Source organism: Myxocyprinus asiaticus, chromosome 14 (assembly GCF_019703515.2).
Source record: "Myxocyprinus asiaticus isolate MX2 ecotype Aquarium Trade chromosome 14, UBuf_Myxa_2, whole genome shotgun sequence".
NCBI lineage: Eukaryota > Metazoa > Chordata > Actinopteri > Cypriniformes > Catostomidae > Myxocyprinus > Myxocyprinus asiaticus.
Genome location: NC_059357.1, coordinates 3,288,365 through 3,312,486, shown reverse-complemented (window position 1 = coordinate 3,312,486; position 24,122 = coordinate 3,288,365). Strand labels below are relative to the sequence as shown.

At 36.9% G+C, this 24,122-nt stretch overlaps 1 protein-coding gene across 5 annotated transcripts; it reads left to right on the top strand.

Annotated features, from left to right (window-relative positions):
• The first annotated feature begins 938 nt into the window (after nucleotides 1–938).
• LOC127451998 (dual specificity mitogen-activated protein kinase kinase 4-like) lies at nucleotides 939–22,390 on the top strand. Of its 5 annotated transcripts, XM_051717110.1 has the most exons (13): nucleotides 939–1,106; nucleotides 2,851–2,886; nucleotides 8,349–8,381; nucleotides 11,457–11,559; nucleotides 13,624–13,798; nucleotides 13,931–14,050; nucleotides 14,141–14,260; nucleotides 14,340–14,391; nucleotides 14,557–14,684; nucleotides 18,675–18,752; nucleotides 18,879–19,027; nucleotides 19,340–19,385; nucleotides 21,681–22,390. In XM_051717110.1, the coding sequence occupies exons 1-13, from the start codon at nucleotides 992–994 to the stop codon at nucleotides 21,792–21,794; spliced, it is 1,269 nt and encodes a 422-aa protein (XP_051573070.1). In that variant the 5' UTR covers nucleotides 939–991; the 3' UTR covers nucleotides 21,795–22,390. The 5 variants fall into 5 exon arrangements, with proteins under 5 accessions (XP_051573070.1, XP_051573073.1, XP_051573071.1 ...); XM_051717113.1 differs by lacking the exon at nucleotides 8,349–8,381 and having other exon boundaries at nucleotides 11,469–11,559; XM_051717111.1 differs by lacking the exon at nucleotides 8,349–8,381.
• The last annotated feature ends 1,732 nt before the right edge of the window (nucleotides 22,391–24,122 follow it).

The following is a 24,122-nucleotide window of genomic DNA, read 5'->3' as shown; positions in this document are numbered from 1 at the left end:
CACTATAGATTCTATCCCCTAACCCTAACCCTACCCCTAAACCTAACCCTCACAAAAAACTTTCTGCATTTTTACATTTTCAATAAAACATCGTTTAGTATGTAAATGATTTAAATTATGGGGGCACTAGAAATGTCCTCATAAACCACATTTATAGCATAATACCCTTGTAATTACCAGTTTATAACCTAAACAAAAGTCCTCGTAAACCACTTAAATCTGCCCACACTCTCTCTCTCTCTCTCTCTCTCTCTCTCTCTCTCACACACACACACACACACACACACAGAGAGAGAGAATTCTACATTATATGTTCATTTATGTTTTATTTAGTCATTCTATAATTTGTTCTCATCTGCTCAAAATTCATTGTAAACACTGTAAATGCTTTGGCAATACACTGTAACATTTGTCGTGCCAGTAAAGCACAAAAGAATTGAACTGAGAGAGAGTGACGCTGTTAATGGTCTTCATTGGATTTCTGTGCATTTATTGTAATTATTTAATGACAATAGCTCTCTCAAACTAATCGCACTGAACTAACGTTTACGGCTGTACAGTTTTCCGGATATGACGCACCGCGGGACCAAAGCATTATGGGAAATGTAGTTCGCGGCACAGTTAATTTCAAAAACATTCATGCATTTAATTATAAAAAATGAAAATATAAATATAAATAGCGTAAAGGTCATAAATGCGAAATATATCTATATTATTTTTAATGATAAAGCTCATAAGCATATTTAGTACTCGTGGAAGAAATATACAAAAATATGTGGCTAAATATCGTGATGAAATATGTGGTGAAGTTACGACCAAGGTGTTCTAAAAATAAAAAGATAGCCCTGTTTTCACATTAATATTAAACACACACACACAGAGAGAGAGAGAGCTGTAGATTGCTATAGTCTCTCTCTCTCTCTCTCTCTCTCTCTCTCTCCCTCTCTCTCTGCATTGCAGCCCTACACTGGCTGCTGAAACTCGAACCCAAATGGCGACTTCCAGCAGTAACTCAACATCAGCCTCGAACCTGAGCAGTAACAACACACCACAGCACCATCCGACCCAAAACCAACACATCAGCAGCACCATGAGCAGCATGCAAGGTGAGAACACACCAGAACCACAAACATTTGACCTCTTTAATGTGATCTAATAAGCGAAACACTGTCAGGCCCGTTAACATGTAGCATTATTTAATAGATGCACTACATGAAACATGTTTATTTCGCGTGTCCACATCTTGTTTGGCGTTATTTTGACATATGTAACATTATCGTTAGTTTTTAGGTTGTAGTTTGTTGACATACATTAGCTCGGTGGCTAACGGCACGTCAATGCTAATATAAACTTTAGCTACATTTGCGTATTTTAAGGGAATTTAAGCGTTATTTATTAATGCATATAAAGGCTCATGTGTTATTTAAGTAATTTGTGAATCACAGAATATGTGATTGCATGTGATTAATTTTGGACGTTATTTACATTACATTTATGATTGAATGGGTTAATGTTAGGTACTTAACCAGCTATCATAGTGCGTTTATGTGAATCCTAATGGAATATATTTGGTTTTTAAGTCATATAAATGTGAGTCTGAGTTCAAAGTTAATATTATTTTGAGATCTGTTACTGTGAGGCTCCATCAGTGGTTATTTTGGTAAATGAAAGGCTGTAGGTTGGAACCCCTTCGGGGTTTAATTCTTGGTCAGGACACTGAATTTCATGTTATTTCAAGAGGACTGAACCTGTTATAAAAGTATGCATTGCATACTCTGAAATGAGGACTATTCTTATTTTATTTGGCTTGATGTTATTTAAAGGTCCAGATTAGAGGTCGACCGATATTGGATTTTGCCGTTACCGATAACTAAGCTGGTGGATACGTCCTATAACCGATTAATCGGCCGATTTTCTCCCCAATTTGGAATGCCCAATTCCCAATGCGCTCTAAGTCCTCGTGGTGGCGTAGTGACTCAATCCGGGTGACGGAGGACGAATCTCAGTTGCCTCCGCGTCTGAGACCGTCAATTCGTGCATCTTATCACGTGGCTTGTTGAGTGCATTATCGCGGAGACGTAGCGCGTGTGGAGGCTTCACGTTATTCTCCGCGGCATCCTCGCACAACTCGCCACGCGCCCTACCGAGAGCGAGAACCACACATTATAGCAACCATGAGGAGGTTAACCCAACGTGACTCTACCCTCCCTAGCAACCGGGCCAATTTGGTTGCTTAGGAAGCCTGACTGTAGTCACTCAGCACGCCCTGGATTCAAACTTGCGACTCCAGGTGTGGAAGTCAGCGTCTTTGCTTGCTGAGCTACTCAGGTCCACCTATTTATTGAATGTTAAAAAAATGTCTTAGTCGTTTCTAAATGTAACACACACAGACATTGAGGCATCAGGAGTCCAACATGAATGAAATCCCAAATGCAGTTTATGTGCAACCAAAATTACAGTAAAAATCAGAGAGAAAAAAAAAAATCAGATTTGGTGAATAACGCAGGACTTTTAATTATAAGCAAGCCTGAAATACACCCGGGACTCTTAATTTGAGTCCACAGAGAAATAAAAAAGACAAAACCTGTCGGCAACTATCAGTGTGAATTTTGCCAATAACCGATAGTTCCAAAAAGCAACTATCGGTGCCGATTAATCGGTAAAACCGATATATTGGTCGACCTCTAGTCCAGATTTTTTATTCAAAGTGCACTGCTTTTTGATACCTGTAATATACCAGTTACAGCTCACGATTGGTCTAAAATTCACTAAGCAAACCTCAGTTATTTCATATACAACAGTAAGTGTGGGTATTCTGTACAAAGCAGCTTATTTCATTTTTATTTTCAGAGATGAACTCATGCTGGAGGTGTCAGAGTGATTCAGGTAGTTACGAACATTACATTCAATGGTTAGGACTAGTTATCATGTGTTGGCTTAAATGTAGACTAATTCATTAATGAACCTCAGAAGAAGTATTCCTCTTTCATTATAAAGCACGTGTTAGAGTGAATCTCATGAAACCTGTCAAGAACATGTGCGGGTCATATTTCACTTCAAATAAAATAAGACATTGCATTTTTTGTTTGAAGAAGCCTATGTATGGCACCATTATTATTAGTATTATTATTTGCATTGTTACATTATTTTCATGACAACTAAGCCTGTTTCCTTCCCAAATCTCATTACCGTAATGTGAGTAAAGTGATATATTATTTAAATCAGAGTATTTATACATCATGGTAGAATTTGTTGAACTGCCCAAGATCATTGTATAGCAGTAGTACTTTTACCGTGATAAGGAAAATGTTTAGTAGTCACTAAATGAACGTTACAATGCATTAAACAGTCTTAATTGTAAAGCTTCATTTTCATTGTGCAATATAATATTATGTAATATAATATAATTAGGGATTTTGTCATTATATCACTGTTTTACTTTGGAATAATGCTTTAAAAATGTACAAAGAGGTACAAAAGTGTTTTCACTGTTCTAACATTAAATAATTTCCATTGAACATTGGATCTGATAAAAACATGACAGGCACAATTTTTAAAGAGAGCCATTATGAAAGATAAGTAGAAGATAAAAAGAAAAAAATAACTAAATAGGACAACATGATTTATATGAAAATAAGGGTTATTTTTGTAGTTCAAAACAACAGAACTCACATTTTACATGTATGTACTGTATATGATAGAACATTACAAATTCATATTATGCCACGGAAATGTCAGTCACATCATGGAAAAATAAAAAGTTTAAACCGAAGGAACAAAACCCACTTTTAAATTCTGTATTATAGTGGTATAAAGGATAATGGAAAATGCCATCCAGACCACTACAGGGCGCCGCTTGCTCACACAGCGCTGACTGAAGCGCTGAATGAAGAAACACAACCTTTTAAGGTTTAGTAATCGCACAAGCCCATATTGCGATTTTAATCTTAATTCAAACAATCATGCAGCATTAATGAATATCATACCAATATCTCAGAAGTCTAAAGTCTGCTGGTTTCAAAGTGTTTTAAATGGTTTCCCTCATCATGTAGCCTATAGGTAAGTGCCATTTTTCCACAACTGTCATGCCCGTTTATGGCATTTTTTCCATATTAACGTGAGAACGAGACAGAATAAAAATTAAATGCATGTTCTTAGGAGTGCCAGCCCTTCTACAAAATCATTATTTCTGGAGTTTTTACAAAGTGTGTTACTAATTGATTATAAATTAATCATAGGTTTTTCATATCATGCTTATAACCGATATGCCGATGGTATTAATTTGGTCAAAAATTGGCAGATAAATATCAGCAGCTGATACTTCGGTGCATCCCTAAGGGTATATTATTCAAATCAAAGTATTTGATTTAGTTCATAATTAAATTAATGAAAGATAATTGTATAACAGTAATGCTTTTACTGTAATAAAGAAAATGTGCTTAATAGTCACTAAAATAATATTACAATGCAAAAAAAAAAAAAAACGTAATTGTCTTAAGCTTATTTTTATTGTGCAATATATAATATTATATTTGGAGGTGAAGTACGACCCTGAGATTCATTCTCTGTACTGATATACTGATTTATATTTATGTAGTACACTCAAACCAGATAAATTAATAGGCTACTTTTAAGATTTACGCATTTCACTTTCATAACAAATATTTTGAATAATCTTGAACAAAATTGAATTAATAAAACTTTAATATATTTGCGTTTAATAAATTGTGTTTTCATTAAAGATTCCTCAATTCACTTTGATGGAAATTTGTAATTAAATTAAAATGCGTACATTTTAAAATAGGCTAATATATATATATATATATATATATATATATATATATATATATATATATATTTATTTTTTGAGAGTAGAATGTCATGTAAAGTTATAACACAGGGTTTTGTGAAATCAGTCACAACAATGGCAATGTCGGAAAACTAAAAAATGCTGCCTATAGGCATCTAGATGCATCTTTTTCACAGTTTATCCTAAAATAAGCATTATATTCCATAAAAAATATTTTTGGTTATGTCTGAAATTCACTTGAATTTGCTCTAGACAATTATATGGTGCCTTGGAAGTCTGTGTGAAACCGGTTTCTTCTGAAGTACCTTCATATACAAATGCTGCTTGTTTAGTCATTGACTCACAGTAACACAGCTGGTTTAGGTTTCTGACACAGCCAGTGTTGTATAAACCTGTTGCAAAATGACACATTTATCGTTTCTATGTTCTCTGTCATTCTGTGTTACGAAACGTTTTTCTTATTGTTGTCTGTCATGAAGGAATCTAACATGATTTTTCAACATAGATTTTATTATTTTATGGTCTGAAGTCCCCAAACCTCAACCGGACGGATTTCTGTATGACATTTCTGTATGACAACTCTATTTGATTCTTAACCAAACAGAATAATTCCTCTCATGATATTTCTCTCGCTTTATCTCTTTCCACTTCCCCACAATCCTCCCTGACGCTGAACCACGGTGAGACCTTGCAAAATTATTTCCTCAGAACTGCAGTTTGTTCCCCTCCAGATGCCCTCATAGTTTCGTTTTTATTTTCTCTTCTTCATTTCTTAGTCTGATGGTTTTCATTATTTTATGTTCTGCTGGTTTGTTGACTGCTGTTTGTGATATTCCTCTGCATGTCAACGTATTTTCCATGTTTACCAGTTCACTGATGCACATCCCGGCGCAAAGGTTCAGTTTTGATGGTCAATGCGAAGTCATATGTGGTTGTGTTTTCCCGAATATTGGGAGTTGAATGGGAAATATATTGTTATTGAGAGTGGGTTACGTTGAGCAGCAGTTATGAATGATTCTTCAGCTTTGTTCACTTGCGTTACTTGGAGCTAGATAATGTCATTCTCATGACAGTGTTAACCTGTGACGCCTCCTAGTATTGAGTTAATTACATTTCTATTAACATTTTCATGTTTTAATACAGTGGCAAGAAAAAGTATGTAAACCCTTTGGAATTATCTGGTTTTCTGCATTAATTGATCTTAAAATGTGATCTTTATCAATCTTGATAAACTTGAGAATTAATTTTTCTTTTGATGATGGCAAGAGGTCCAGGTCCCAGAGCAGCAAAGCAGCCCCAAATCATGGTGCTCAGTCCACAAAACATTTTCCCAGTAGCGTTATGGAGTGTCAAGGTGGTCTTTGACAAACTTCAGGTGTGCAGCAATGTTTTTGTTGAAAAGCAGCAGCTTCCTTCGTGGTGTCCTGCCATGAAAACCATACCTGTTTAATGTTTTCCGTGTAGTAGACTCATGAACAGAGATGTTAACCAGTTCCACTGATTCCTTCAAGTCTTTAGTTGTCACACATTGAGCATTCTGCAGTGTGCCCTTTGAGTCATCTTGGCTGGACGGCCACTTCTAGTGAGAGTACCTATAGTACTTAATCATCTCCATATATATACAATTTGTCTAACTGTGGACAGATGAATATCTAAGCTCTTCAAGATAACTTTGTAACCTTTTCCAGATTTATGCATAGCAACAATTCTTAATTGTTTTCGTAGATCTTCTGAAATCTCTTTTTTGCGAGGCATGGTCCACGTCAGCAGATGCTTCTTGTGAATAGCAAACTCAAAATGTTTGAGTGCTTTTTATAAGTCAAAGTAGCTCTAACCCACACCTTCAATCTTGTTTCATTAATTGGATGCCAGGTTTACCAACTCCTGACTCTAAGTAGCTTTTGATTAAGTCATTAGCCAAGGGATTCACATACTTTTTCCACAGCCCTGTGAATGTTTAACGGGATGTGTTTCTGTTTGCCTTTACTTGTGACTTTGATGAAGATTAGATCATATTTTATGACCAATTAATGCAGAAAAACAGGTAATTCACATACTTTTTCTTGCTCCTGTAAATTGGTACAGTGATATTTTGACAGATTTAGCTCAATGCACTAATATTCTTTCACCACTGTCATTACTTATTTTGGAACGCTGTCCTGTTCATAGGCTAAGACATTGTCATTGCATATTAATATTTCTGTTTTGTTTTTTCTGATCATCACAAATTGTGCGTATTATAGTCAACATGAAATCAAAATGGACCCTATTTACTTTCATGATACACGTTCCTGATCTTATTGTGAATGCTGTTGGTTAATGTTAAATAATTATCCATTTTTAGTTTTTTTTGTAGGCATGTTTTAGGCTACCAATAGTTAATGCAATAATTTAATACAATAATCAGTCCAACTTTACTGTTTTTTTCCATTGAATATCCTTTTTCATTCATAAATGGCCGTTTCTTCAACTTCGAGCACTTTCATGTCCCAGGGGTTGATTTTTATTAAAACTAACAGATTTCAACTTTTTACTTTTTTGTTATATTGAAGGTCGCATTAAATCTGAATTTGAAGCTTTTTTTACCAAGCCTTCGCCATTTATTTTTGGTACTTTTCAAATGTCTTTTATGTATATATTTGGCTGTTTTTAGCATTGTCCCAGATCCAGACTTTTAATATTAAACTATGAAAATCCATTTTAAAAATAGGAATTATTACATGTTTAAAACTATAATAATCTAAACAAACAGTGAAACAAATCATTTCAATATTTATTTGGTGAAAATGATTTCTGTAATTTTTTTTTTTTAAATTACGACCATCCGACATTTGTAGTGTAATTTCCACCACAACAAACAGTTTTAACCCTAATGAGACAAGTGATGTTTGAAGAAAACAAAGAAATGACAAGGGAAATATCACTTGTGAGCAGAATATGTTTATTTGACATCAGTTACAATCAAGTTGTAATTGTACCATAATTACACAAAAAGTGTGAACATATTATGTAATTATGTGTATTTAGGAAATATAAAATTGTAGCTATAAAGTAAGCATTAACAAAACAAGCGAGTCGGCTGTTTAATTTAAAAAAACTAAAAAATTTAGTCATGTCATTTCCAGCACAGATTCCTATGAAACACAATAGATAATTTGAGGTGTGCTGGAAATGACACGTGGTGGAATTTGTCATGACTTCCAGAAAAGAAAAGATGACATTCATCTTCAGTGATGCATGCACATTAACTGTTGGACATTATTAATAGACAAATCCACAGTGCTGCATAAAGTGCCCAAAGTTGAAGAAACACCCAAATATGTCCCTTTATGGAAGTAAAATGAGTTGTGAATGCTGTTTCATTTTGATTAACACGCATACATTCACACTAGTGTGCTAGATAACACATAATAACAGGTAACAGAGTTAACATTGTCTATGAACAGAGGCTGTGAATAGTTTCAGGAAGGCATTTTGCCACATTAAACCATGTTTGTGTGTTGATGAGTGAAGTGTTCATTGTTCTTCTCACCACCAGGGTTTCAGATAAACCTGTCTGGAGTTCCCCAAAGTAAGCCAATTCTTCTAAACCGTGTCTGTTCACTCTGCTCACATCTGACGCTGATCTGGGGAAGTCTGTCTTCTGCTCGACACTAATCCATCCACACGCGGGGTCTGGTAGACTTGTGCCGGTCTAGGGCTGACCGTTCTGCATGCTAGTGGTGGCGGGTGGCTAGCCGGTCTGCCCTTAGATGGTTTTAGTTTAACCAAGATCACTTAAGTTTTGAAACTGAACTGCTGATTGACGTCAACTGGTGCATTGCGTCTTTGTGCGGCATATTGAAATGTACTGTATGAGATTTCAAAACTTGAGGGGAAGATTTTGAGCAAATACGCAAGGTAATCGTTTGGCTTTAGAAAACTTGGAATAAACGCGAAAGTCATATGGACTACTTTCTATTACTGTCTTAACAATTAACTTTTATTGTGTAGTATTGTAAAACATTTTGCTAACGTTCTCCTTTTCTGTCTGCACATTAGCATCGGCTTTTAAAAAAACATTTAATCATAAAACGTACGTACATCTGCACCAAACGACTACTTAACGTGGAGTTTAGTGAGAAATCGGCACAAGTCTAAGTCCACGTCCACACTAATACGTTTTTGTTTGAAAAAGCATATTTTTCTCGACGCTTTGGCCTTCCGTCCCCACTGAGATGCCGATTTTGACATCGTAAACAGCTTTTCGAAAAAGCTCTCCCAAATGGAAACATTTGAAAATGCTGTCTTCGTGTTGTAGTGTGGACAGGGGATCCTGAGATATCTGAAAACGATGATGTATTTGTTGTCGTGAGACACGGTCTTGTGATCCATTCAACCCAAAACAATCAAGATGGCGGTACATGTTGTAGCGGCATTGTTGTGCCTGCTATTCACTTTGATAGCGTTGTTAAATCTAGATGTTACTTTGTACAACCTTCACATTGCATTCCTTCAAAGGCGACAGGAAGTTTACATGGAATTGCTGTCCAGCGACGGAACACAAGGTCAATTGTGTTTCAGACCATACATGAAATGCAGATTTTACGCATGCGCAGTAAGGGGATTTAAGAGTTTTCTTACGTTTTAGTGTGGACGAGCAGCTTTTGGAAAATGCTTGAAATTGGCTGTGTGGATGGAGAGCATTTTGAAAACGCAGTTTTCAAATGTATCCGGATTAATGTGGACGTAGCCTAAAGCTTAGAGCTTCCATTGACTTTGGAGTGAAAAGATTCACACTTGGACAATCGATTGGTCCTCACTATCATTAGGCGGTTAAATTCAGCAAAATCAACCTTCACTTTTTCCCTTCATAATTGAAATAATCATGCATGTATCTTCTGTGTTGATCAATTTCTGGGGTTTAATTCAAACATTGTAATGGAAGCTCTGGTGGGTTTTTCTGCAGGTGGTTTAGATGGTTATCTACTAACCAATGTAGCAAATATTGCTTTGGGGTTGTCGCTGTTTATGTTCTTCCCCCATTTGCATTTAGTTTTGTTTTCTAGAGCTGCAGCAGGGATGTTTTTGGCGTATGCAGCTCTCAAACAAACATGAGCTTGTTGAGACATGGATGCACATGCCATGAGATTTCAGAGAATGAATGTTGTTCCTCCAGTTTTTGAATCCTTGCATTCTTGTGGTGTCGCAGAGAAGGAGAGAGGAAACCGTTCCTTATTTTTGGAAAGAAGTCAGTTTTCCCCAGTCTAGAGCTTCTCAAACACTGTGGAGAGTCATATTGCTTTTACTTGTGTTTACTAAATTTAGTTTGAATTTTTATCATTATTATCATTAATTAGCCTACAGTCATTAGATACATTTTGCACATTAGCTTGTCTTCTTACGGAGCCTCTTAGAGGACAGGGCGGGGATTTTGTATTTTGAAAGTTTCGCAATATATTTACCATGGTTTTATCTTAGTAACCATATTTTAACCTTGATATTCGTAGTAAAACCATAGTAATAATACAGGAAAATTAAAACTATGGTAATACTTTTTGTGTTATTATGCTTTTACTACAAATACCATGGTATTTGTAGTAAAACCATAGTAACCACTAGAAGTACCATGGTTAATCTATAGTAAAACCACAGTTACTATATGGATTCTGTGGACTGTATTAAAACCATCATTTCTGCCAAAAATCATGGTTACTTCCTTTTCATACTTACTACAATGTTACTATAGTAAAACCATGGTTTCCACCTAAAACTACAGTCTGCAATATTAAAACCATAGTTAAACTATGTTATTGTATAGTAAAACCATAATAAATACAAAATTATGATTGCGGTGGAACGCAAAACTATTTCAGAAAAAAGAAAAACCACCCTGTCCTCTAAGTGGCTCTGTATCTTCTCAATGGAAACAAGTCCCACTTCTATTAGCACCTGTGTCTTCAGTAATTCAGATTTTAAAGTTGTTTCAACAAAATGTGATACTGTTGGTATGATTTTGTCATGTTTGCATTGGCTGCATTATTACTGTGGATGTTTTAGTGGATGAACTAGATGAACTGCGCAAAGTGTGCACTTAGGCTGTCTTGCTGTGTTCTCTGCTGTCTGTAACATAAAGAGACAGTTTACTGATTAATTTATGATCTTATGAAGTGGTTTGAGCCGGGTGTTGCATGTGGTGAAGGTAAGTTTCTTTGTTCCTTTTTTTTATTTTCAGATGTTTCATTTAATGTCTGGATGTGATCAGATCTTTTTACAGCACTATTATTTGCAAGAGTAAACATAGATGCAGAAATACTTGTGGGATGGTTCTGTTAAACGCAGGGGTTGTGCATGTTGGACTGCAGTCACTGTCTTCTGCTGCCAGATTTCCTAAAACTGTTATCTACTTTATTTTTCAACTTTGTGAGAAGACATTGTCCTGATGGCTTTAGGAAATCTGGCTCCTGGTTTCCTCTCCTGGTGCTCAGATGTGCATGTCTCTAGTAAACATCTGTCTATACCCAACCCTCCTTCATCTTCCATGGCTTAGTTAGACATCTCATTCTATGGTCACCTGAACACAACACCTGTGAATGTTGTCTTCCCCTTCAGTATCCTGAGAGATTATGGCTATGCTTTTTAATCCAAGGGTCTCTTCCTCTATCAGGTAAACGTAAAGCCCTGAAGTTAAATTTTGCCAATCCTCCAATCAAACCTACTTCCAGAATCACTCTGAACACGGCCGGACTTCCTTTCCAGAATCCACACATGTGAGTACAGCTCCGCCTGTAACACTCACGTCTGATCAGACAGCTCTTCTAGAGCTGACACTAAGCTTAAACGATGAAGAACCATCATGACACCATAGAGCGCAACAGTCTGGTTTCGAACATAAAAATCCCATAAATTTTGTCCATAGGCGATTATTTATTTTTTTTGGGGGGGGGGGGATTTTTTTTCTCCCAATTTGGTGCATAGTGATTCGCTTAATTCCGGGTGGCGGAAGACGAACCCCAGTTGCCTCCGAGTCTGAGACAGTCAACCCGCGCATCTTATCACGTGGCTTGTTGAGCGCGTTGCCACGGAGACATAGCGCGTGTGGAGGCTTCACGCCATCCACCGCGGCAACCACGCTCAATTCACCACGCGCCCCACTGACAACAAACCACATTATAGCGACCACGAGGAGGTTACCCCATGTGACTCTACCCTCCCTAGCAACCGGGCCAATTTGGTTGCTTAGGAGACCTGGCTGGAGCCACTCAGCACACCCTGGGATTCGAACTAGCGAACTCCAGGGGTGGTAGCCAGTGTATTTTACCACTGAGCTACCCAGGCCCCGGCGAATAGATTTTTAATAATAACTTAAACCTTTATAGACAGACCTACCGTGAGCTCTGAGGATGTTAATCGATGGTATATGCTTCTGTTGAAGCCATCAGTCCACATTATTTCAACTTCAATTTTAAAAGTCATGTTTATTTAAAAGATCCATGTTGAGAAAGATCCACCAATCAGAGAATCATGGCAAACAAAGTGCGGCAAAAGAGCTCTGCAGCGACGACCACTCCCATGACGTGCTGCGAATGGTCCAATCGAGTTGCTCTCCCTAACTCTCAAACTACTAAAATATTTTGCAATAAACATAAAAAGGGCACATTTTTCAATCATTTTAATTCGATTACTTCATTCGCGATGCTTCATGGGAATTTAGTTCATTCCCTCATTAAAGACGTTAAGTACACAGTCTTGTACCTTTATCTTAATGTTCGATTTTCAAATACACTTTTTGCTTAAAATCACAATTTGTAATGTTGTGATTCACCTCAGAGATGGTTGGTTTGGTTCATGGCTTACAACTCTTATGAAGGATTTTTTAATATCCCTATGGAAAAATACTAACGGAACCAAAATGGCTGAAAAATAGAGCGGGCACTGTTGCGCTCTATTGGACTTTTTCAGTTGAAGAGTAGTGCAAAAGAATGTGAGGTCAAAGCTGCTAAAATGTCTAGGTTCTTATGTTTTAAATCTGCTATAAATATATTTTAAGGTAATTAATTTAGCTACATGTAAACAGTATGTGATAAAGACGTTTCATGGTCTGTGGTATCAAGACACATATTTGAATACTTGCGTATTGTCTTACTACATACTCAATGTATGTAGTAACCAACAATTACCAACAGTAGTACGTAGGCCAACTTGGATGCAGCCTTGGTTTAATTGACTCTGCTGGAAGGTGGACTTCCAAAAGTAGGATTAGGTACAAATGGGGTAATTGTTTGGAAAACTTTCACCAATAAATAGAGTTCTAGAACCAGAACAGAATCTTAAGAGAATCCACATATGAAACAAAAAAAACACCTATGGGTATTTGGACTACATCTTCTTCTAGAGCTTAAAGGGGGTCGTAGACTGAACATGTCTGGCGGACGACATTGCGCACTCTAAAATTTGAAACAATTGTTTTCTATGAATGTACGCACACCGCCGCCGCTCGGTGCCCAGCTACGACTCCGGAGGCCGCTCAAATTTCTGCCACGCCACGGAGTTCAACTCGCATATTTTCCATTAAATTCGACCCGAATCGTTATTAAAGGACATAGATTATTTACTCTAACCTTGTTCTTTCTTGAAGAAGGGAAAAACCTTGGTAACTTTTGTGTGTGCTGTCTGCCACCTGAACCATATTGACGTGCCCTGTGTTTGATACCTGTGCCGTGTACTAGCCTTCAAACTAACACATGCCTTCTGTGGAGACTGGAGAGTTTCAAGACACACATTTGGTTTTGTGTTTTTCCGGCTGCTATTCTCTTTTCGTGTGTGTTTTAAAGAGAAAGACTGCGAAATCACAGTATAGAGTCATCTGGGAAGCTGAAGCTTTCGCCAGAGCAGCACTGGGACTTCACAGCAGAAGACTTGAAGGATATGGGAGAGATCGGCCGAGGCGCATACGGCTCCGTCAACAAGATGGTGCACAAACCTAGCGGGAAAATCATGGCCGTCAAAGTAAGAGGGAAAGCATTGTGGCGCAGTGGTCAAAAACATCCATCTAGCGAATGTTTACTTAGAAAAACAATTGAAAAACAGCGCAAACTCAAATACTCTAACTCTAGTTTGATGCTCGTGTGCGTTTCACAGAGAATCAGGTCGACGGTAGATGAGCGAGAACAGAAGCAGCTGCTGATGGATCTGGATGTGGTCATGAGGAGTAGTGACTGTCCATACATCGTCCAGTTTTACGGGGCTCTCTTCAGAGAGGTCTGATTGTCTGTCTGTCCTTCACATTACTGTTGTAAGAGCTGCTTTCTTAGCAAAGACACTTACAAGAGTGTTTTCTCTCTATCACAGGGGGACTGCTGGATATGCATGGAGCTCATGTCTATCTCCTTCGACAAATTCTACAAATACGTTTATTCCTCTTTAGATGAAGTGATTCCAGAGGAGATTTTAGGGAAAATAACATTAGCTGTGAGTTATTGTTCATTCCTAAATAAAATATGTAGTAGTTTGAGTTCGTTAACATGTTCTCTATCCTTTGTTGTTACAGACTGTGAAAGCATTAAACCACTTAAAAGAAAGCTTGAAAATTATTCACAGAGGTAAGAGAGGCAACGTGTTGGTGTCATCTTTTAAAGTCTGTTAAAAGTATGTTCCTGTTTAGATGAGGATGAGATTTTGGAGTTTGAATCTTGTTTGAAGCCAGTTTAGATATGAATGCATTTCTGTTTTACTCTGATTGAAACTCTTTCACTGTCTCTCTGCAGACATAAAGCCATCAAATATCCTCCTGGACAGGACAGGAAACATTAAGTTGTGTGATTTTGGCATCAGCGGGCAGCTGGTGGACTCCATCGCCAAAACCAGAGACGCAGGCTGTAGACCATATATGGCAGTAAGATTAATTCATTCACTCAGTCATTGGTTAAGTCAATCACTCGATCATTTGTTCATTCATTCATTCTTATTCACACTATCATTCATGTGATCGTTCACTCATTCACACATTCGTTCATTCATGCATTCACTTAGTCATTGGTTCAGTCATTAACTCGATCATTTGTTCACTCTTTCATTTGTTCATTCATTAATTCTTATTCACACTGTCATTCATATGATCATTCACTCATTCATTCACACATTCGTTCATTCATGCATTCACTTAATCATTGGTTCAGTCATTAACGCGATCATTTGTTCACTCGTTCATTTGTTCATTCATTCATTCTTATTCACACTATCATTCATATGATCGATCACTCATTAATTCACACATTCATTCATTCATGCATTCACTTAGTCATTTGTTCAGTCATTAACTCGTTCATTTGTTCATTCATTCATTCTTATTCACACTATCATTCATGTGATCGTTCACACATTTGTTCATTCATGCATTCATTTAGTCATTGGTTCAGTCATTAACTCAATCATTTGTTCACTCATTCATTTGTTCATTCATTCTTATTCACACTATCATTCATGTGATCGTTCACACATTAATTCACACATTCGTTCATTCATGCATTCACTTAGTCATTGGATCAGTCAATCACTCGATCATTTGTTCACTCGTTCATTTGTTCATTCTTAATCACACTATCATGTGATCGTTCACTCATTAATTCACACATTCGTTCATTCATGCATTCATTTAGTCATTGGTTCAGTTAATCACTCGATCATTTGTTCACTCATTCATTTGTTCATTCATTCATTCATTCTTATTTACACTATAATTCATGTGATCGTTCACTCATTAATTCACACATTCGTTCATTCATGCATTCACTTAGTCATTTGTTCAGTCATTAACTCGTTCATTTGTTCATTCATTCATTCTTATTCACACTATCATTCATGTGATCATTCACACATTCCTTCATTCATGCATTCATTTAGTCATTGGTTCAGTCATTAACTCAATCATTTGTTCATTCATTCTTATTCACACTATCATTCATGCGATCATTCACTCATCAATGAACACATTCGTTCATTCATGCATTCACTTAGTCATTGGATCAGTCAATCACTCGATCATTTGTTCACTCGTTCATTTGTTCATTCTTTCTTATTCACACTATCATGTGATCGTTCACTCATTAATTCACACATTCGTTCATTCATGCATTCATTTAGTCATTGGTTCAGTTAATCACTCGATCATTTGTTCACTCATTCATTTGTTCATTCATTCATTCTTATTCACACTATAATTCATGTGATCGTTCACTCATTAATTCACACATTCGTTCATTCATGCATTCACTTAGTCATTGGATCAGTCAATCACTCGATCAATTGTGAATTGTGCTCCTCCTTGTACCATCACGTGATTTCAAATACGATTTTAAAAATGTATTTTACAACCCCAATTCTGAAAAAGTTGGGACAGTATGAAAAATGTTAATAAAAACAAAATAGGAGTGATTTGTAAATTATATTCACCCTTTGCTATATTGAAAACACTACAACTACACATTATATGATGTTTTACCTTGTGAAAGATGATTGCAACACGCTCCAAAAGAGTTGAGACGGGGCAATTTAAGACTAATAACAATTTGATGAGTTGAAATAACAAGGTGATGCGAAACAGGAGATGTTAAACAGGTGAGGCAATTGTGTCATAGTATATAAGGAGCCTCCAAAAACAGCCTAGTCCTTCAAGAGCATTTGGGCATTTCACCCTCTACAGTGCACAGTATAGTTAAAGATTCAAGGAATCTGGTCAAATCTCGGTGTGTAAAGGGCAAGATGAAAACCACTTCTGAATGCGTGTGATCTCTGATCCCTCAGATGTCACTGTTTTAAAAAACATCATTCATCTGTAATGGATATCATGAACATGGGATTGGGATTACTTTAGTAAACCTTTGTTAGTCAACACCATTCGCCGCTGCATCCACAGATTCAAGTTAAGACTTTACTATGTAAAGGAGAAGCCATACATCAACACTGTCCAGAAGCGCTGCCGACTTCTCTGGGCTCGGTCTCATCTTAGATGGAAAGTAGAACAGTGGAACTGTGTTTTTTGGTCTGAAGAGTCCACATTTCAAATAGTTTTTGAAAAACAAAGCTGTCGTTATTGTTATCCGGGCCAAAGATGAAAAGAACCATCCAAACTGTTATCAGCGTCAGGTACAAAAGCCAGTGTCTGTATGTGCCAGGGGTGTGTCAGTGCCCATGGCATGGGTAACTCACACATCTGTGAGGGCGCCATTAATGCAGACAGATATGTACACATTTTGGAGTAACATATACTGTCATCCAGCACCGTCTTTTCCAGGTACGTCCCTGTATTTTCCTGCAGGACAACTTCAAACCACATACTGGCCGAATAAGCAGAGAGTGCGGGTGCTAGATTGGCCTGCCTGCAGTCTTGACCATCTCTAATTGAGAATGTGTGGTGCATTATGAAGCACACCATCCGGCAACGAAGACCCCGTACAGTTGTGCAGCTGAAGACCTACATAATGGATGAATGGGGGAAAATTCTACTTTCTAAACTGAACACACTTGTGTTTTCAGTGCCCAAACGCTTAATAAGTGTTATTAGAAGAAATGGTGATGTTTCACAGGGGTAAACACTCAACTGTCCCAACTTTTTTGGAGCGTGTTGCAATCATCTGATTTGAAATTACTGTACATAAAAAAAACATCATATAATGTGTAGTTGCAGAGCTTTCAATATAACAAAGGGTGAATATAATTTACAAATCACTATATTTTGTTTTTATTAGCATTTTTCATACTGTCGACCCTTTGCTAAGCTCTTCCCCCTTGGTTATGGTTGCTTGCTCTAAAAGCTCTGCAGAACTTCCCATAGGAATGAATGGGAGATTGCTGTGAACGGCGTGGTTTTTGGCAAAATATTCTCATAAACGGAATGGATAATATTCTTAAGTGGGCTGAAATGAAGAGCAACATTGAAATGCATATTTATCTGACGTTTTTTTGTAAAAGAAATTGTTAAATTACACAGTAATTTGATTGAAAACTGCAGACTGTGTATCAGAATTGAGGCAAACGATTATTACAGTCACTTGAAAAGAGAAAAGCGTCATGTGATAGCGAGTACAAACCTCATAACATTCGTGTAAGTGAAAAGAACTGCTTATAACACACTCATTTTGATGCTGTGAACTCTTTATTTACTATTACCTTTACTAAGTACCTAAATTAATGAATGTTAAGTTATTAGCTTTATTTTACCTTGGGGGAAATGTAGGTGACCTCGCTGATGTTATACATTCATTTGGGAATGAGGAATGATACACTTTAATCCATAGCATGCTCTTCTCGAGATTTATTTAAAGATTTTTTTTTTTTAAAAGAAAGAAAAAGACGGACAAGTGTGTTTTGTCTGGGTTAGTTTACTAATAGTTTAGGAAAAATGAGATTAATAATTATTATTTTTATATTTTATTTATTTATTTGGGAGGGGGGAGTCTTTAGTCATTATTAATAGGTTTACTGTATATATAAACAATAGAAGTCTGTGGTATTTATTAATTTCGAAAGCTTTGTAAACATGTTTCTGATGAGGAATGGCATCCATGAATGAATCTCCACTTTGCAGTAGCTCTGCTGTCTGATGTCATACTCTAATCTGAGCGAGTGATCTCATACTGCAAGTCTCCCCATGAGGACAGAGTCCAGTATGACATCATCAATCAGTAGACATCAGTAATATATGTATATTTACTGTGAATGAGATCACACACAAAGCATTTACAGCCGTTAGTATGAAACTGGAGCACATCTGTTTCATCCTGTTAAAACCCGTCAAGTGTCTCGACCGGAACATATAGTCTGATGTGTTTGACTTTAGTCTTTCTTTATCGTTCACTGTGCTTGTTTATTTGTCTCTGTATCTCAGCCGGAGAGGATAGATCCCAGTGCGTCCAGACAGGGTTATGACGTCCGGTCAGACGTGTGGAGTTTGGGAATCACACTGGTGAGTTCTGTTTATCATTTGATTTAATAGTGTGTGTGTGTGTGTGTGCTGACTGTTGCTAAAATGATTGTGTATGGTCAGTACTGTAATATTCTTGAAATATTGTGTGCATGTGTGTTTTTTCAGTATGAGCTGGCCACAGGACGGTTTCCGTACCCAAAGTGGAACAGTGTGTTTGATCAGTTGACACAGGTGGTGAAGGGCGACCCGCCGCAGCTCAGCAGCTCAGAGGAGAGACAATTTTCCCCCAAATTCATCAACTTTGTCAACCTGTGGTGAGACTTCTCGCACACACACAGATGACACACATTTCCAGTCATGCAATCATGAGCAGTCGTGTTCTGGAGCACGATGTTGAGCGTTTCCTGTTTTTGAAGATTTTGCACTGTCAGCACACAGGATGTAATGGCCCAGATTTGTGTTATCTGATTATATGATGCATGACTCCCCCTGCTGTTAATGAATTGAACTGCAACTTTTTAAGTCTACATAATTGATTGGCAAAGATTACACATGCGATGCATTTAACTTGATACATTTCTCTCAATGGTTTTAATCAAATCTTCTATTGTTGTTGTTTGTAACAGCCTTACAAAGGACGAATCAAAAAGGCCAAAGTACAAGGAGCTTCTGGTGAGTGACTGTTTCCTGCTAAAGTAACATTTCTGCCTTTTCGTGATAATAAAAGGGTTGTTGACATGTCAAGCAGTGACGGTACAGGGGTTTTCAAATCGGGGTGTGCAAGAAAAAATCAAATAAAAAGTGTAAAAATGTAGGAAAAAAAAAAAAGTTTTACATTGCAGAATTTGACATTATTACAGTTTCATTCTGGTTTCTAAAGACATAGTTTATAACCATGAGAAAAAATAAAAATAAAAAATTGAACCTTTAGCTGCCACCTGACATGGAAACCTGGAAATATTAGGGAATTTTTAAACTGACGTTTCCGGAAAGAAATTATTATTTTTTTTTTAAATAATGTCAATTGAAAAAATCCAAAAATATCATGGACATTTCTATTGTGAATTTAATAGAAAATGTATGCTAATTTCTTGTAATTTTTCCCTAGTTATTTTCAGTTCTCAGCTCATAAATATTTAATCGGCTGCAAACTTCTTTGTGAGTGTAATTTCGATATTTTTTTATGTATTATTCTTTAAACTCTTAAAAAGGTTTAAAACAGAACATGATTCCTTCAATACGGGATGTTTTGAGCACTTAAATACAGGACAGTGCCATCCGATGGGGAAGGGGAAGGTACCCCTTGTGACGTTGTAATTTTGGCCAAAATACGGGACGTCCCGGCTAATACCGGTGAGATGGCAACCCTATGTAGAAACCCTGGACATGCTATACTATATAAAAGTATTTCAAACAACTTTTTTCTAATTCTGTATTTTGTATACATTGGCAAGAAAAAGTATGTGAACCCTTTGGAATTAGCTGGTTTTCTACATTAATTGATCTTAAAATGTGATCTCATCTTCATCAAAGTCACAAGTATAGACAAACACAATGTGCTTAAGATAACAACAATAATCTTTCATGTCTTTATTGAACACATCCCATTAAACATTCACAGTACTGTGGAAAAAGTATGTGAACCCTTGGAGTTAATATCCAGTCATTTCTGGTGCGGATTAGACCTGCACAAAGTTCAGAAGGAATTTTGGACCATTCTTCCTTACAGAACTGCTTCAGCTCAGCCATATTCTTAGGATGTCTGATGTGAACGGCTCTCTAGAGGTCACGCCACAGCATCTCTATTGGGTTAAGGTCTGGGCTCTGACTGGGACACTCCAAAAGGTTGATATTCTTTTTTTGAAACCATTCTGTAGTGGATTTACTTCGATGTTCAGGGTCATTGTCCTGCTGAATCACCCAACTTCTACTGAGCTTCAGCTAGCGCACAGCCACCCTTACATTATCCTGTAGGATATCTTGATAAACTTGGGAATTCATTTTTCTCTCTGATGGCAAGCGGTTCAGGCCCCGAAGCAGCAAAGCAGCCCCAAATCATGATGCTCTCCCCCACCGTACTTCACCATTGGGATGATGTTTTCATGTTGGTATGCAGTGAATTTTTACAGCAGATGTAGTGCTGCATGTTCTTCCCAAACAATTCAACCGTAGTTTCATCAGTCCACAAAACATTTTCCCAGTAGCGCTGTCGAGTGTCAAGGAGGTCTTTGGCAAACTTCAGACGGGCAGCCATGTTTTTGTTGGAAAGCAGCTGCTTCTTTCGTGATGTCCTGCCATGGACACCATGCCTGTTTAATGTTTTCCATATAGTAGACTCATGAACAGAGATGTTAACCAGTTCCAGTGATTCCTTTAAGTCTTTAGCTGTCACTCTAGGGTTATTTTTTACCGAACTGAAGCATTCTGCGGTGTGCACTTTGAGTCATCTTGGCTGGACGGCCACTTCTAGTGAGAGTACCTATAGTACTAAATCATCTCCATTTATAGACAGTTTGTCTAAATGTGGACAGATGAATATCTAAGCTCTTCGAGATAACTTTGTAACCCTTTCCAGCTTTATGCAAAACAAAAAGTCTTGATTGTAGGTCTATGTATATATGCATAATGATAATTATAAATGCAGCTTTTAAGACCTAGTATTAGTTGAACAAATACATTTAATATTTTTTACTTTGTAAATATTCATTTGTCTCACCACAGGATTTTTGTGTGAACTGCCAAAACATTTCAAGGGACATTAAAATCATGATGAATCTAAAATCAATTGTGACTAGCTACAGCTCCTAAAATATACACTTTCCCTTATGTATAAATATACATATTTACCTAAAATCTTAGAATAAAAAACAAGACAAAAAAACGCTTGGTCATGTTATTTTTCAACTACAACGTCAGTCATCTTGGTTCATTTAAAGCCCAAATATTCTCCCTCTTTGTCTGCTGCAGAAACATCCTTTCATTCAGATGTACGAGGAGCGTTCAGTAGATGTGGCCAGCTACGTTTGCAGGATCCTCGATCAAATGCCCGCGTCTCCCAGCTCCCCGATGTACGTGGACTGACACGCACATATCTGAACATCCACATGGGAAATACAAGACGAAACGAACCACGGTGTAAAGATTTGCTTCATCACAGAACTGCAGTATTAAAGCGAGGAAAACTGAATACTAGAACATCATTTGTGAAACGATTGATGTTCAGTTCAAGTGCGTCTGTAAGATACCTCCAACCTGTCTCTCTCTCTCTCTGTCTGCCTGTCTCTTTCACATCACACACATCTGTAAAGCTTAAATATACTAGTATCATGAGGAGGTGTTAGGGTCAGATCCGGTCTGATCTCTCTTGTGGATGCAGGATAGGGATTTTAAACATATAAAGATGAAATAATAATAATAATAATAATAAAATAAGCCTGGAATTGTATTTATACTTCTGAAATCACTTGTGGAATATATGATTTGGAAAACCTTTGACGTACTGGAATTCTGCTCGTCGTGTCTGGTCCCCTCCTCTTCATGTATGTGATATTAAACTCGTGTTTTGTATGTTTTAAAAGGTTTCTGTAAGGTGAATGGTGCAGAGGTGCACGGGGTAAATGTAATGTACACAACTATGTGCTGACATATAAATAAAACTGAGGAAGAAAAGAACTCCATTAATGTTGTTTGTTAGTTTTATTTTTATTTAGTTGCGTATGATTAATTTCTCTGTCTCATATAACTCATACGTTGTTTTCAAGTTTGTTTTGGTATCTTTTTGTATGGAGAAAACATATGTTTGATTTGTGACTCCGCCTTATACATATATCTTTTTTAAATGGGCGGGGCTCAACATTCCAGACGTTTTTCTAATTGGTCAGGTCCGATGGTTCTGAATAATAATAATTATTTTAATACTGCTTCACTGCGTATTTTCAGTTTGAAGTTTCTGCTTATTCCGATTATTATCTAAATAATCAGAAATAATTGTTATTATTAACCAAACCGTTGCTGAAGCAACACATCGTCAGCGATGTCACTTAGGAAGTGTTACTTTTCTCAGCGGTGGTCAGGATGGACCAATCACAGTCATTAGTGTTTAGTGGGCTGCTGTTTACTTTTTTTTTTTTTTTTTTTTTCTTTTTTTTTTCTTTTCTAATGATAGCGATCACCGAGCTGATTACATTTATTTTTGTTATGTTGAAACCCATTTTTGGAACTATCAGTTTAACCCTTGTTTGACCTTCGGGACATTTTTGTCTTTTTCATTTTTGTTTTTTTCGGTCATTTTGTCTGTTAATGCCAACGGCGTACATTTTGCCAAAGGTGTGTATTTTTATTTTTGGGGGAATTTTGATATTTCAACCTCAGTTCCTATAATACATCTATAATACACTGTGTACACAAAATAGTTACACTCAGGATCTTCAGGACAAAAATGTCCCCATTGAAACCCATTAAAACTGCAATATTTGATCCCAGTGCCATTAAAGCATAAAATCATGAATTCTATGATATTATGCTTTCATTCCGGAGCCCTGGCTTCAAAATTTGCATTTTTTATATTTTCCACCAGATGGCGCCATTTTTCTCATGTTTAGCCTATGGAGCAAATACATGCTTTTCCCCTATTTTCTGTTTGCTGTATTATAGAGCACTGCAGGCCAACTGAATAAATGATGCAGCAATGTGTGTGTTGATATGGATGTCAGAGTGTGTTTTGTATGTGTGTATTGAGAAATGTGTGTCTGTGTGTGCGTGTGTGTGTGTATGTGTGTGAAAAACAACAGTGGCATTAATTAAAGGGTTAAGGTATTATTTAAAGTGTTAAAATCCTGAAAATGAATGAATATTTGGTAGTTATGATCAGGACTGATGTTGATTAAAAAAAAGTCAATGAAAGTGGTAAATAATATTCATACATAATATTTTTATGGCAGTATTTTGACACGGACATTTTTGTCCTCTAAGGCAGTGGTTCTCAAACTTTTTTGTACCAAGGCACATCTTTGTAAATAATAAATTTCCAAGGCACACCATTTTTCCCCCCTCAAAATACAATGATAAAAATCTGACATTGCACAAAAAATAATAATGATGCAGCAAAATCAATGTTGTTGCTAATCACTGACATCCCAGACTGTGATAATCTAAAAAAAAAAAAAAAAAAAAATCATACTCAGTACCTTACCCAAAGATACGAACTTATTATTTGACGCGGAGATTTTTGTCCTCTACGGACCTTTTTAATTTGATGCACAAGGTTTAATTAATGACAATTGAGAACCCTTAATAGACATTTAATTGAGAATACACACTGAAGAGTCAAAACAGGAAAATTAAACTTTTTCGGCTGCTTCGCGTCCAAAAGTGATGCTTACGTCATCATTGCGAGCCGGAAGCAGCACG

What these genes read in the sequence shown, in the direction of transcription:
- LOC127451998 (XM_051717110.1), top strand. Translation starts at nt 992, where the DNA reads ATGGCGACTTCCAGCAGTAACTCAACATCAGCCTCGAACCTGAGCAGT. An exon ending in GAGGTGTCAGAGTGATTCAG is followed by an intron (nt 2,887 to 8,348) that starts GTAGTTACGAAC and finishes TCTCACCACCAG; the next exon opens with GGTTTCAGATAAACCTGTCT. An exon ending in GCTGTAGACCATATATGGCA is followed by an intron (nt 14,685 to 18,674) that starts GTAAGATTAATT and finishes TCTGTATCTCAG; the next exon opens with CCGGAGAGGATAGATCCCAG.